This window comes from Eufriesea mexicana, unplaced genomic scaffold, assembly GCF_001483705.2.
Source record: "Eufriesea mexicana isolate 0111107269 unplaced genomic scaffold, ASM148370v2 scaffold6940, whole genome shotgun sequence".
Taxonomy (NCBI): Eukaryota; Metazoa; Arthropoda; class Insecta; order Hymenoptera; family Apidae; genus Eufriesea; species Eufriesea mexicana.
In genome coordinates this window covers 193,358-206,056 of record NW_016914784.1, presented here as the reverse complement: position 1 = coordinate 206,056, position 12,699 = coordinate 193,358, and the positions used below count along the sequence as shown (strand labels likewise).

Genomic DNA, 12,699 nt, shown 5'->3' with positions numbered 1-12,699 from the left:
TTCTCCTCTTTCGCTTCTTTCTTCTTTTCCGATCTTTCGCCCGAGCTCGAGTTACGCGGGTATTCGAACGTGCGTAAGAGAACCGCGTTCGTTTTCTTCGTGCTCGGACAGTGGGGCAGAGACGAGACTCGGTCGTTCCCGTGCTCTCGTTTCCACTATTTCCCGCCAGTCGATCCGATATTCGATCGACAGACGTACATATCGCGATGACGCAGACCTCCCTTTGAAACTGCGTTGCACGCAAGTGGAATATGCCGACCTGTTTCTCGCAGCCAACCAACTTTCCTCGCGTTCCTATTTTCCAACCAACGTCACCCTATTCTTCCCCTCTTTCGCCCCATTTTCCCATTTCAAAAGTTCGAACTCTTGGGAAAGTTTGTCCGGGGTCGCGAAGGAATCGAACCATCATTCTGTCTCTCTTTTCTCTTCCTCTCGCGCACCCGCTTATCGCGCCATCGATTTTTCCTTCCTTCCTTCCTTCCTTCCTTCCTTCCTTCCTTCCTTCCTTCGTTCCTTGGTTGCGTCGCGTAAATACGGCACCGGGGGTAATCGAGGAATTTGCTAAACGACGAGAAAGCCCGTAAATAACGGTATTTACCGGGATAGCGAACAAGTTCCGTGTTAATTATCGGGCACGCGTTGCAAAAACCGAAGGAAGCCCGTGGGTCGCGAAAGGGCACCGTAAAAGTGAACGTAAGCGTGAAATGATCGAAGAGCGCGCACGTAACTAGAGAGCTGCATTTAACGTAATCCTTAATTGGAGCTTGCGCAACGAGCCATCGAGGCACACGGGGTTCGTTCTTTTCTATTCGATTCCATTCGATTCCACTCGAGATTCCGACTATGGACCGACCGTGTGCCAGTGTTTTCCCCACCGTCGAAATTCTTCGCGCCATTACGCTCCGCTCTGCCCGCGCCAACTCCGCTCGCGATTGTTAACCCGTGGACCGTAGCGGGACACGTCATCCTGCTTGCTCCTTCTTCCAACTATCGTTCATTCTTCCGTGGATCGGGGCATGCGTGGATGCGTGTAGCGGGACACGTCCGAGTACGTGCTTCGTGTACAGCTGTTCCGATGATTTACGCGTCTGTTGATCGACTTAAAACGCGCGGTTCTAACGTCTTTCATCCCGCGGACCCCCGCCGGATTTCCAGGGGGGGTACCTACGCTGAGGCTCGTCGCGAGTTTTCGCCGTGTCCTTTAACGACCTTGAACGATTCGCGCCACGCGGGTCATTGTTCCCGCTCTCCTTGCCGTTAAAATAAACTCGCATAAACAGACGCGTGATACACGGTTTAAAAATGTTGCCAGTGACCTTGGAATACCTATCTAACCGACGCCTCCACTCGTCGAAACGCTCGTAACGCGCGCTACGCTATTTTAAACTTTTCCAATTTAGATTCGAATTTTCTCCTTTTCTTTCCTCCCTCTCTTTCTCTCCCTCCGACCTAGGGTTATTTAAATACGTAATTCGAGCCCGGTCGACGGAAATAATTGGCTAGAAAAAATAGCCAAGCGTTACCGCCGAGCAGGTAGAATCGTGTCGGCTATCTACGCTCTAGAATCTCCGGACAACGCGACTTTTTTCCACGCCTCTGGCCGTTGTCACGCTGCTGGAAGGTGGAAACGATAGCGATTAGAGTCACGAAAGGTACGAAGGAAGTTGGCCAATGGCCCTCGTTTCGGATTCGGTTTAAAAACGCCGAGGGAACGGGGCACCGGTGTGTTCCATCGCGGGTATCTGATCGGGAAGTGGCCGGAATAAAATGCAGATGCAGTCCAGCCTGTTTTCTGTCCAACTTTTTCTCTCCTCCCGTGTCTCCTTTTGCTTCTTTCGCCGCGAGAGACGCCGGGAAGAAATTCTCGATAAAAGGAAGAAACAGAGCCGATGAAATTGCACGGTCAAATTGCCGCGGAGACGAAATATCGTGGGGAAATACGAGGGAAGAAAAAGGAAGACGAATATCTCGTTGGCTGGAGGGAACGACGACGACGACGACGACGACGACGACGACACAACACGCGTGTGCATCGTTCCCTTTCGGTCCGTGAGTCGGAACGAGGGGAACGCGAAACGGACCGCGACGGCGCGGCGCGCGACGCGCGTAGGTGGGGGCGCGAGATGAATCGTGGTCGAAGTTGGCGGCGCGTGGGGAGGGGAAGGTTCGCGTGTGTAGCAGGAGACCGTTGCGGTAGGTCACGGGAACAAAATGGCCGACGGCCGGTTGCCCCAGCAACGGAATCGGGCGGTGCCGCGATGTCCCGCGGAGGCGGAGCTTCTCCCTCGCGGCGGCCATTGCTGATCCCCACTCCGACAGGTATCGCCGCCTGGCGGACGAATGTCCAACTCCCGGACCTCGTTTTCCCCGCGCTTTTAGCGGACATTCGTATGACCGTGTGTATTCGATAAAATCAAGGGCATACGAAAGATTTATTTTCCCTGCCTCCCGACCGCTTTTCTTTCCTACCTCCTCCGGATAACGAAACCAGTTACTCGTTTCTCCGCCGATGTTACGCGCCTCCTATTTATTTCCCCCGTTATTCGTACAATGGCTCCCGCGGAATTGTTTTGAAAACGGAGAACAACACCGTTGCATACGCCGGTAGAGAAACCGGTTAAAAGGATGGTTGAACGATCAGTGGAAGGATTCGAGGAGAAATACTCGAAAATGGAAAATGGAAAATTGGACACGTTTGAATTTCGTTTACCGGAATCTTTTCCGAGTAACGTTTTCGGACGAGAAATATTCCGAGCTGGGTTTTTCCAACGACTTTTGTAAAGCGAACGCGAACGGGAGGAAGGAGAGCGCGAGAAGCGGGATGTACGACCTGTCACTGGCGTTCCGCAATTTTACTCGGTATCACGATGTATCATCGTCGTATAAACATCGGACATTGTCGCATGGTAGGTGGGACATTTCGCGCGGATATAGCCGGTGCAAAAAGAACGTGAAACTCGAAGAGACGGTTGGCCGTATAAAGCGTGGAACCCTTTCGAAAAACATGGGTACAAGCGCCGGCCTCGGCGACCTAGCAGCGCCGATTAATGTTGATTTATGTATTAATTGGCTGACGCGCCACGACCGCAACGGGTCACGCGTGTGCTTCGAGTTCGTTGCGCTTGATGGGAGGAACGGGTGGATCGTGGCAGGCTTGCTCGCGCTCGTAAAGTCGAGCAAACGAACGACGAACGAACGGCGAACGATTGCTCCGATTGATCCCCGTTAAATCGCGCGTCGACTGGAGGGAAGATCGCGATCGGCTGTTTCGACGCGTTTGAAAATCGTGGAAAGACGGGTTGTCACTTTCACCGGCTTGCTCGGCACAGTGATCGCGTTTATTAGGCGACGCACAGGCCGACCTTCGATTAGCGATCGCTCGCTCGTCGCTGTTCCCTCGCGTCGAATTTATCGCGTTAACGAAGACCCGGAGAGTAAACCGACCGTGAGAATTCCCCCCCGTCCCCCGTCCCCCCTCGATCACCCCTTTATCGCCGCTGTTGCTCGTGATTTATGAATAATGGATATCGTTAATCGGCCAATATCGAGCCTCTGTTTCACGCCTCTCGTCTCCCACTTTTCCCCTCCTGTCGCTTGTTTTTCACTTTTTCCCTTTCTCCTCCCCCCCCCGTCTCGCCACAGGGACACGGAGGAACGACGACGACTCGGTCGCGATATCTAAGATTCGCGCGGATAACAGACACGCGGTAAAAGTTGGCTTTATCGCGAAACGGAGAACTTTAAAACGTAGAAAGGTCAGTTTTAGACGCCGGGTAGCGCGCGCGCACGATTAGAAGAGATAGGCGTTGAACGGAAAAAACGAGGTCGAAAGGACAAGGTTCGCGAAGGCGGAATACGCGGCAGACTTTGCGATGCGTTGGACTGAGCGGGGAACAAAGCGCGATTGAACGGCGGTAGACGGGCAGTGTCATCGAACCCTGGTGTTGGAGAAACGCGCAACATGAACGAACGTCTTTCTTGCAGATCCTCGTAGAATACGACGACGTAGAGTGGCAAAGAAGAGAATGGCTATCGCCGCACAGGGACGCAGTGTTCTCGTTCTTCTTAGTGGAAAAGGGTCTATATTGGGCCGAGCGACCTGACCCCAGGCATGCCAGCCTCATCGCCATCGATCACCACAATCACGCGAATAATAACCACCACCATCATCGTATCAACGGGAAACCCCTGAGGGGTGCCACTGCTGTCGCGAACACGGTTGCCTGGCCGGCTCTAGTAAGTGCGCCTTGTCCTTCGTTTCATCGCTACCTACCATCACAGCTTCTGCCATCGCCACCCCTCGCTTTGCCCTCCTTTCCCCTTTAGCTTTATCGATTAACCGACTCTTCGCGCCGCGACATCAACCATCGGGACGTTTCGCTCATCAGGCCTCGTCAGGTCGAAGCGCCCTCCATTCCCACGCGTCTCGATGCAATTCCCAAATATCCAGGAGTTTACGTGCACCGAGGGTCCGCGATCTCGCCGATGTTCGATGCATCGAGCAGCGGATCCGACGCGATCGTTCCATCTCGCGTTCCATCTCGCGTACCATCTCGCTCCGCGCGAGATTTAGTCGTAATTAGCCGGAACTTTAAATCGTCTGTCGCGTTACTCCGTCACGGAGCATCACCGGTTCGTCCTCTCTCCGCGTCTCAGACGCGATTCGGATTAAACCCCTGCAACGTGCGCGGATCGCTTCCGATTCGATAATTCGTATATCTCGGTACCTCGGTCCCATCGATTTTATCCCAGGATATGGGACATTTCGAATTAATCGTGGTTCAATTGAAACTCACTTGCAGACGTTTTACCCCCTGGTGGCGCGTGCAGAGTTACCGGAAGACGCGATGCCTCTCGAATTCATGCAAGATCGAAGGCTGGATTTCGTCGATTACTCCAAGCTGAAGCCGTTTACCGTGAGTATTATAATGCTTCATTCTCTCATCTCCTCCTCACCCAGCCCCTCCCCCCTGATTTTCTCCATGGCTGCGATGAATTTCCACGTCGCGAGGAAATTTTACCCTCCATCGTCGAAACGTCGACGCTGATTAATCGGACGGATGTTAAATTCGTTATAACGTGGCTGGATTTTATTTTTCTCTCTCTCTTTCTCTTTCTCTTTCTCTCGCTCTCTTGTCATATTTCACCGATAAGGCGCGCTAGGATCCTTGGCCGATTAAGTGCCACGCAAGTTTCCTAAACCGACCGAGCCACTTCGCAACTGGAAACTTACTTCGTTAGAGCGCCGAGGAAACTTGGAAGCAAGTTCCGAGGCTATTGACCTATCAGACAGCCCTCGGGGAACCGTTGCCGTGACTGCGAGTAATCTTTCGAGGGATCCCGATCTCGACTGGTGACCGAATATCGCCTTTAGGTCATCCAGGGTCACCGCGGTAATTCCGAGACCCGTTGGATTAGAAACCGTGTCCTCGCGCTTTCCACCCTTTCTCGGACTTTTCCCTTCTCCCTCCGACGATTTTTAACCTCGCGAATTCGTACACTCGGTTAGACGTACGCGTTCTCCCCCCTGCCTCCGCTTCGCGGGATCGATCGATCGTATTTTAAGATGCTGCTCGTCCCGGCAAGAAACACCGATGAGAAACGATAAATCGATCAGAGCGGGTGCATTCTATCCGACACAGGGATGGCGGCCGAGCGTGCTTGAAAAGTTTTTACGTTCGAACGGGCGGTCGCGGATGCGGGGAATTGTTTCCAAGTAATTAAACTAGCGGAACTTTTACCGTTAAAAGTTTTCCCCGGTTCCCCACGAATCGCGCGAGTCGTTCACGTGCGGCGAGAGAAGTTTCACGGAAGACCCGTGGTCAGGATCAACTGCACCGCAGTTTCGTGTCCCGATCTTGCCCGGTTACGCGTTAAAGACGATTACCGTGGAATTAGTTCCACTCGATGGGGAAAATGGCGCGTCTCGTTCGATGGCCCTAGTGTTCCAGATCGGCGCAGACACGCGCCGCGATCTTATCTTCCGCGCCGTTTGGATCGCAACCAATTCCTTCCTCTTCCTTCCCACGATCGTGGCGAAGGTCAAGAAGTAAATAAATAGGGAAAAGTTAGCGCGTGGTGGATAAAATAAACCCGTGAGCCGACAGTTGAACTTCACCGCGTTACGCGCAAAAATAGAAGAAAAAAAGAATTAGCCCGATAGGGCAGAAATAATTTCACCGTGCGACATCGGGGTCAGTGGAAATCGCTCGTGCTTGGCCATCGCTGGCTGCGCGTTCGATTATCGATTTCTGATAGCCGCAGCTGCACTTTTCCTTCGCTCCTCGGCGATAAAAAAAAAAAAAAAAAAAAAAAAAAAAAGAGGAGGAGGAAAGAACGGGGGAGATGAGTGGCGAGCGAAAGAAGAAAGCGGGAAAGGAAAAGGAGCAAGAAGACGTAGGAATGTTTGGAGGAAATAAAGCGAAAAGGAGGAAAAGAGCGGGGGAAGAAGGGCGCAACGGATGCGACGGAGAGGAAAAAGGAAAAGGAGGAAACGACAATGGGATAGAAGCGCAGCTGGTGAAAAAGGGGCGAAAGGAAAAAGAGCCGAAGGACGGAGGCTGTGCAGCGAAGAAGAAAGGTGGAAAGAAAGAGAAAAAGAGGGTGGAGTAGAAGCGGAGTCTCGGTAGCTCGGAATTGGTCGGCCGGGCTGGACCGCAAAAGAGCGAAGAGTCTGCTGACCCTGAACTATAAATGCAACGGGTTCTTTCTGCCGGGTGTTTCGAGGCGCATAGCTAGCAACACGCATACCGAGGGGGCCGTGTAGACGCGCCGACACGTACGCCCGGAAAGAAGCGATCACGTGGATTCGTTGGCGGCTCGCGTGAAGCTTCCGAGTCGCTTTGCTCTTGTTTCCCTGGCAGCTGCCGGTTTGGTGACTCGTGTCGACACCGCGCGTGCACCAACATCGGCGAACGTTGGAGAACGGCCAACGCGAGGCGCCAACATATTCCCGTTTTGCCTAACGGTCCTTGATAAACCCCGCGACACGGCATTCGCCTCTTACCTTTCCTCCTCTTCTTCTTCTTCTTCTTCTTCTCCTTCTTCTCCTTCTTCTTCTTCTCCTCCTTCTTTTTCTTCTCACTCTCTTCGTCCTCTTCCTAGATCCCTTCGATTCAGCTTTTGCTATCCGATCGACGCGTCGACTGAACGATCGTCCGTTTTCTTCCTTTTTTCGTCAAATCGAAAATATTCTCGGATATTAGCGCGGACGAGCGCGAAGCGGTTGGCGATTTTAAGAAAGAAAAGCCGTTCCCGCGGTTGATAAACGTCGAGTCGCGATAATGGGAACAGGGTTTCGCGTAGAAACGACGTTGATTCGGTGGCTCGGTGGTGATATTACGTGGAACGTCGGGCAAATCGTCGGGGAGCGTCGTGGCGATTGTTAAGTGCTCTCGACGCTTCGGTAATAGCGTTATAATTGCCGTTATATTACTACCATTATCGTGCATCACCGTCGTGCCTCGCGCCGTGATTGCGCAACGCATCTGACGTAACGGCTCGATCATGACGTAACGAGACGTTGACGCAACGCTTCCTCGACGGACGCGTGTAATTCGTATTCGTGAGAATATCGGCGGGCAAAAATCTCGCTGAAACGAGTCTGTCGCTAAACTTTCAGAGGGTCCGAATCGTTACGTACTCCCCGTGTTTCACGATTTCCACGTGGCTTCCTTCCGATGATTATTCGTCCTCGCGACGTTCCGATTCTTCCCTTTTTCTTCCCTTTTTCTTCCCTTTTTCTTCCCCGTTCGTTGGAACGAACGAAAGCGAAAAAATCGATTTCACCGAGATCGGATTCGCCTCGTCGGCGAGGCGTGGACGCGTAATGAATCGCCGGCAGAGAAGAATTAATCACCCAATTACGCGACCAAGTATCGTATCGGATACCGCCTAAAGGAAGCTGGATTTATTGGTAGAAAACGATCGATGCCGAGGCTCTGACGTCTCTTTCGTCTCCTCGTTCTCCTCCGAAAGACGCTGGATACTTTCCTGCCTCCGCGTAACCGGAGCAACCGGGTTAACCGAACGAACTAATTTAAAGGGAAGGGCGATACACGCGCATAACGCTGTCCCCCCTCGATCGATCCTGTCTCGATCAGGCCCCGTAACGAGGCTTCAACCGATCCTTGTTTTTGCAGCAGGACTGGGAGCTGACGAAGGGCTCGGTGCCCTGGGCAAGCGCTGTCAGGCGTTGGGCAGAGATGCAGGACGGACAGAGAATTTTGCTGACCACGCCGAGCGTTCTAGTTGGCTTCAGGGTCGAGGTTTATCGGGCCGAGGGCACCACGCAATGGTACACTGCCGTCATCGTTGGTTACAACGAGTCAACCAAGGTGAGCTCGTCTCTCCGAATTCCTCTTCCCTTTCGCCTTCTATCCCCTGCCTACCGGTCTAACCACCGGTTAATCGATCGCCGAATGTTCGCCGTTCGACGCTCGAATAAATAAAGAAACTTTCACTTTCCACCACATCCAGTCCTTTGTCGTGGGTTACGCAAGATCCGGCATCGCCGATCGGTCAAGCTCGTCCACGGGGATCACCGCGATCGTCTCAACTTAACGAGACGTTAGTCGATCGACCGGGACAATCTTTGATCCTTAAATTGGCAGATACGCCAGCTCGTTCCGAGAGCTCTCTCTCTCTCTCTCTCTCTCTCTCTCTATCTCTCTTTCTCTCGCTGGAGAGTAGCAAACATCTGCCTGCCAGAATTATAAATTGCTCGGGAAAAAGATTTATCGCTGTTCGGAAGTAGTCTAACGTTTCAATCGATGCCCTCGAGCGAGTTTCGCAGTCGACGCGAAAATGAAAGATGCTTTCCTTGTCAACGACGCGTCACTCGTCGTCGTGGCCTCGCTCCAAAAGGAATTTCGAGTTCGCCGCGTTTATACGAAACTCGACGAATATAGGCGTGGATCGATCGATGCCGGTTACCTCTGATAAATTCCTATTCGCGTGTTTAACGTAACGCGCGTGATCGATCGTTGAAAATCTGTGTGCAAAAAAAGAATGGAAACCGTTTCGATGGCTTTGTTCACGCTCGTTGCGATGCAATTTCAGGACTTGACCGTCACCGATGACACGGTTCTCGAGGATCACAACGAGGACCCCAGCTTAGTACAAATGCGGCTGATTGGCGACGGAGGTGAGTCCGCAACTGACACTGGCTATAAATACTCGCGCGAAAACGCGAATATCTCGGCGAATCTGTTCGGGGGACAGAGAGTCGAGCCGATTTTTCCGTCTCGGTATTTTTAACCAGCCCGTTCGCGGTATACCCGTGTGTACCTCGTCTTGAATCGAATTCTTGAAAAAGTGCCATGGTTTTTTATCGAGGGAAGATAACTCTTTCGCGAAGAAGGAAAAAACCGAGATGGAACACCGTGTCAATTTTAACTCGTTCCTTTTTCTGCAGTCGTCGAGAGCATCATGAGAGGCGAGGTCGTCGGCATGACACCGAGGAGGTCGAGGTCATCGACTGCTCTGACGCACGCGCTTGTTGTGGTGAGTGAAATTCAATTCCGTTCTATTATTAAATCGCTATGTAGTTTGCGATAATAAACGGCAGGGACGACGCGTCATAGCGCGTTTTTCGTTTCACACGCTGCACGTTCGACTCCGTTCAAAAGCGAAACCTGCAAACCTCTATACTTTGTTACGCCCTCGCGATCCAGTCGCGTAAAGTAAACTCTCGATCCCGTGGGAGGCGCGGGACCAGGCGAGAGTCGGATCGTTTACGCGAGATTCTTTCCAACGAGATGGTTTAGCGCGTTTCGCAAAATCCTCGGAGATTGCACGATTCCGTGGCAGATGGTACGGAAACGTTTGGAAAGACCGCGACAAGATGACTCGTGGTACCGTTAGCTCGATTAATACCTGTCCGAGATCGTGACATCGCGTCCGTAACTTTCATCGACGAGGGAGGCACAGAGGGTCTCGAGTCACGAATCGAACAGCGCGATAACCTCGTGCGAGTAAACATGTAGCTCCTGTAAAGATAGCTCCCCTCTGTTCGCTCTAGAGTCGCTCGAGTGGAGTTTATTCGACCGACAAACGATAGAGTCACCGAGGAAAATGTGTCTTCTCGACAGACGAACCTTTGTTCCTTGCCTCTGCTCGCTTCTCCACTAATCATCGGTCGACAAAAATCGATGAAACCGAGTTGGCGCGTACAGCAGGATAAAAGTCGTTCGACGAGTAAACAAGTTTGCCACGTACACGGCTTGAAAATTCTTTCGTCCTTGGGCACCACTTTCGCACCTGCGAGATAATGAGCAATGTAACTTTCAACCTATCGCACCACGTGTTATCACCTTATCGCTCATTGCCGTGACATCGTTTCCGTGGTATTTTTATTTTTTCCATCCACACTGAATATACACGCGCATATACACGATATATATATATATATCGGCATGCGCGAGATAAGGCACGAATCGTGGTAAATCTCGCGGTTCGGAGGAAAGAGAGAGGGAGAGAGAGAGAGAGAGATGGTAAACGAAGGGAAAATAAATAGGCGAGATGGAAGGGAAGACATTTGGCGAAGCCACGTGACTCTGTATGCGAACCAACTGCTTCCCTTTAACGCGGGAAATCAATAAAGTCGTGTTTGCGGCACCCTCGAGCTTTCAGGAATCGGGAATAGAGTCCGTTGCTACCTTGGCGGCCGACTTCCGTTCGTCGCGAACACGATTGCCCCACCTTCTTCGTGTTCTCTTCGCTCGATTTCCTGGCGAGACAGTAATCGAACATACCAGACGGCCCCTTCGAAAGGACAATCTCCGTCACTGGCCATTTCGAATCTCCCCCTTTTTAACCGCGTTGCTCGTCTTTAACGGACTTTTGCTTCGTTACGCGTTCACTCGCGGAGCGGGTATGTCCCTGCCGGGTGGACGAGTCGCGAGTAAATTAATTACTTTTCCTGGTCGAATAATCGCATCTGTGATCCCGTATCAGGGCGGAGATCCGATCGATCGATCGATCGATCGGGGATGAAAGCGAGGTTTGCGAATGGTAATCGCGAGCCCCCTTTTTCCTTCTTTTCCTCTTTTTCCTGAAAGTTGCTCTCGGTGTCTCGGCACGGCGACAAGACCGAAGCGTTAACCCCGGTTGCCCTGTTCCCGGGACGACGTTTCGACGACCCGGAACTTTCTATCGTTAGCGAGTAATTCTCCGAAAGTTTGGAATCCGACGTCGCCGGAGTTGCACTCTCGGTACAGTGGCGTCCGTGGGAAGAGTTATTCCTTCTTTGAAATTTCCTCGTGCCACGCGAGAGGAGAACTTGTACGAAGAACTCGGAATTTTCTCTGTATCCGTCGACCTTACAGTCTCGTTAATGCGAGAAAAACCCCCCACCTCGACAACCGGCTGTTCCATAAATCATTTTCTTCCCGCGAAATCTATTCGGCCGAGCTTCGGCGATTACGTCGACCGTTCGTTCGTTCGTTCGTTCGTTCGTTCGTTTGAATTCCCGCGAAAGCAGCTCCGAAAATTACTCTCTCGCTCTCGATCTCGCGCATGCAAACCTATCCTCGAGCTAACAGTTGGCGCGTTGGTCCCGCGTTGCGAGACTGGAATTCGTCGAATCTAGAAGCTGGCTGGAAGACTGCGTGCAAAGTTGGCGGAATTCGTGACTCGCGGGATACTTGGGTCGACAGCCCTAAGTCGGCAAGTTCCGAGCTGGCTTATACGAGTTCGAAAACTCGCCGAAAGGGATTAAGCCGGAGACTGCTTGCTCGTAATGGAACTTGCTCTCCAGTTTCGAGACGCTTCTTGGAAATGGCCATTAGAGCCACTTTAAAGACTGCACTGCGAACGAACTCTTGCCTTTCGAACGTTCCACGGAATTTCTTCTTTTGCTCCTTGCCCGTCTCTCCCGTACGAACGCTTTGTCCGCCAGACGTTCATTCATATTTCCTCCTATCGCCCCGAGCGAAGCGCCAGATAAAGCCGAGACGTTTATCCGGTAAACACGCTTATCCGCGGTGAAGAAATCATCGGACGCGCGCTCGATTATACTTTTCGGCCGTCGCGACAAAATTCCAACCAGCGCTCGCGGTATAGCCGGACGCGTTTCATCCGCGTTGCTTATTAAACAGCAGAAGAAACGAACCGTGTCTGGATGTTCGTCACCCGACGAATAACGGTACCATCTTCCCTCGCGCTTCCGTCTTCCGTTTCCCGATCCGCTATGGGATCCTCAGCGATACCGAGTCCCGCGAAGGAACTCTCTCGCATTCTCGTAGGCGAGGAAGGGGTTGCGGGCAGGTGAGCAATCTTTCCCTCCACGAGGCACATCTCGTTCCTCGCGTTTCTCGTTAAACGTGTCAACAGCTTCTTTATAAAGTAGCCTCGCTGCTCGAGTCGTGGATTAAACGCGTCCCCTTCGAATCGAGCGGAAACCCGAGGTTAGGGCCCCGCGAACCGGTCGCACCTGCTTTTCTAATCGAGAACACCAGACAAAGGGGGAGTCGGCGTTCAGAGGTGAGAAGAAACCTGCGTGCAAGGTCAGACCGGCAGAGACTGATAGCGATTATCTCGATTTTCGCGAGTTCGTTAACGCGATTCGACGTCCTCGACGAGGTAATACGCGCGTACGTGTACGCGTATCGCAGGTATATAGAGAACACAGACGCGCGCGCGCGCGCGCGTTCTTTTTTCTCTCTTCATCGACGAGCATCGATTCGCCGGTACGCGCGT

The 12,699-nt window shown here is 52.3% G+C and overlaps 1 protein-coding gene across 1 annotated transcript in view; it reads left to right on the top strand.

The window, feature by feature from the left end:
• Positions 1 to 12,699, top strand: part of Kdm3 (Lysine demethylase 3) — a 179,613-nt gene that overhangs the window by 25,160 nt on the left and 141,754 nt on the right. Inside the window, 5 exon segments of the mRNA XM_017907126.1 lie at positions 3,985 to 4,236; positions 4,803 to 4,916; positions 8,142 to 8,336; positions 9,061 to 9,145; positions 9,416 to 9,504. Of these exon segments, the coding sequence (XP_017762615.1) occupies positions 3,985 to 4,236; positions 4,803 to 4,916; positions 8,142 to 8,336; positions 9,061 to 9,145; positions 9,416 to 9,504 (735 nt within the window).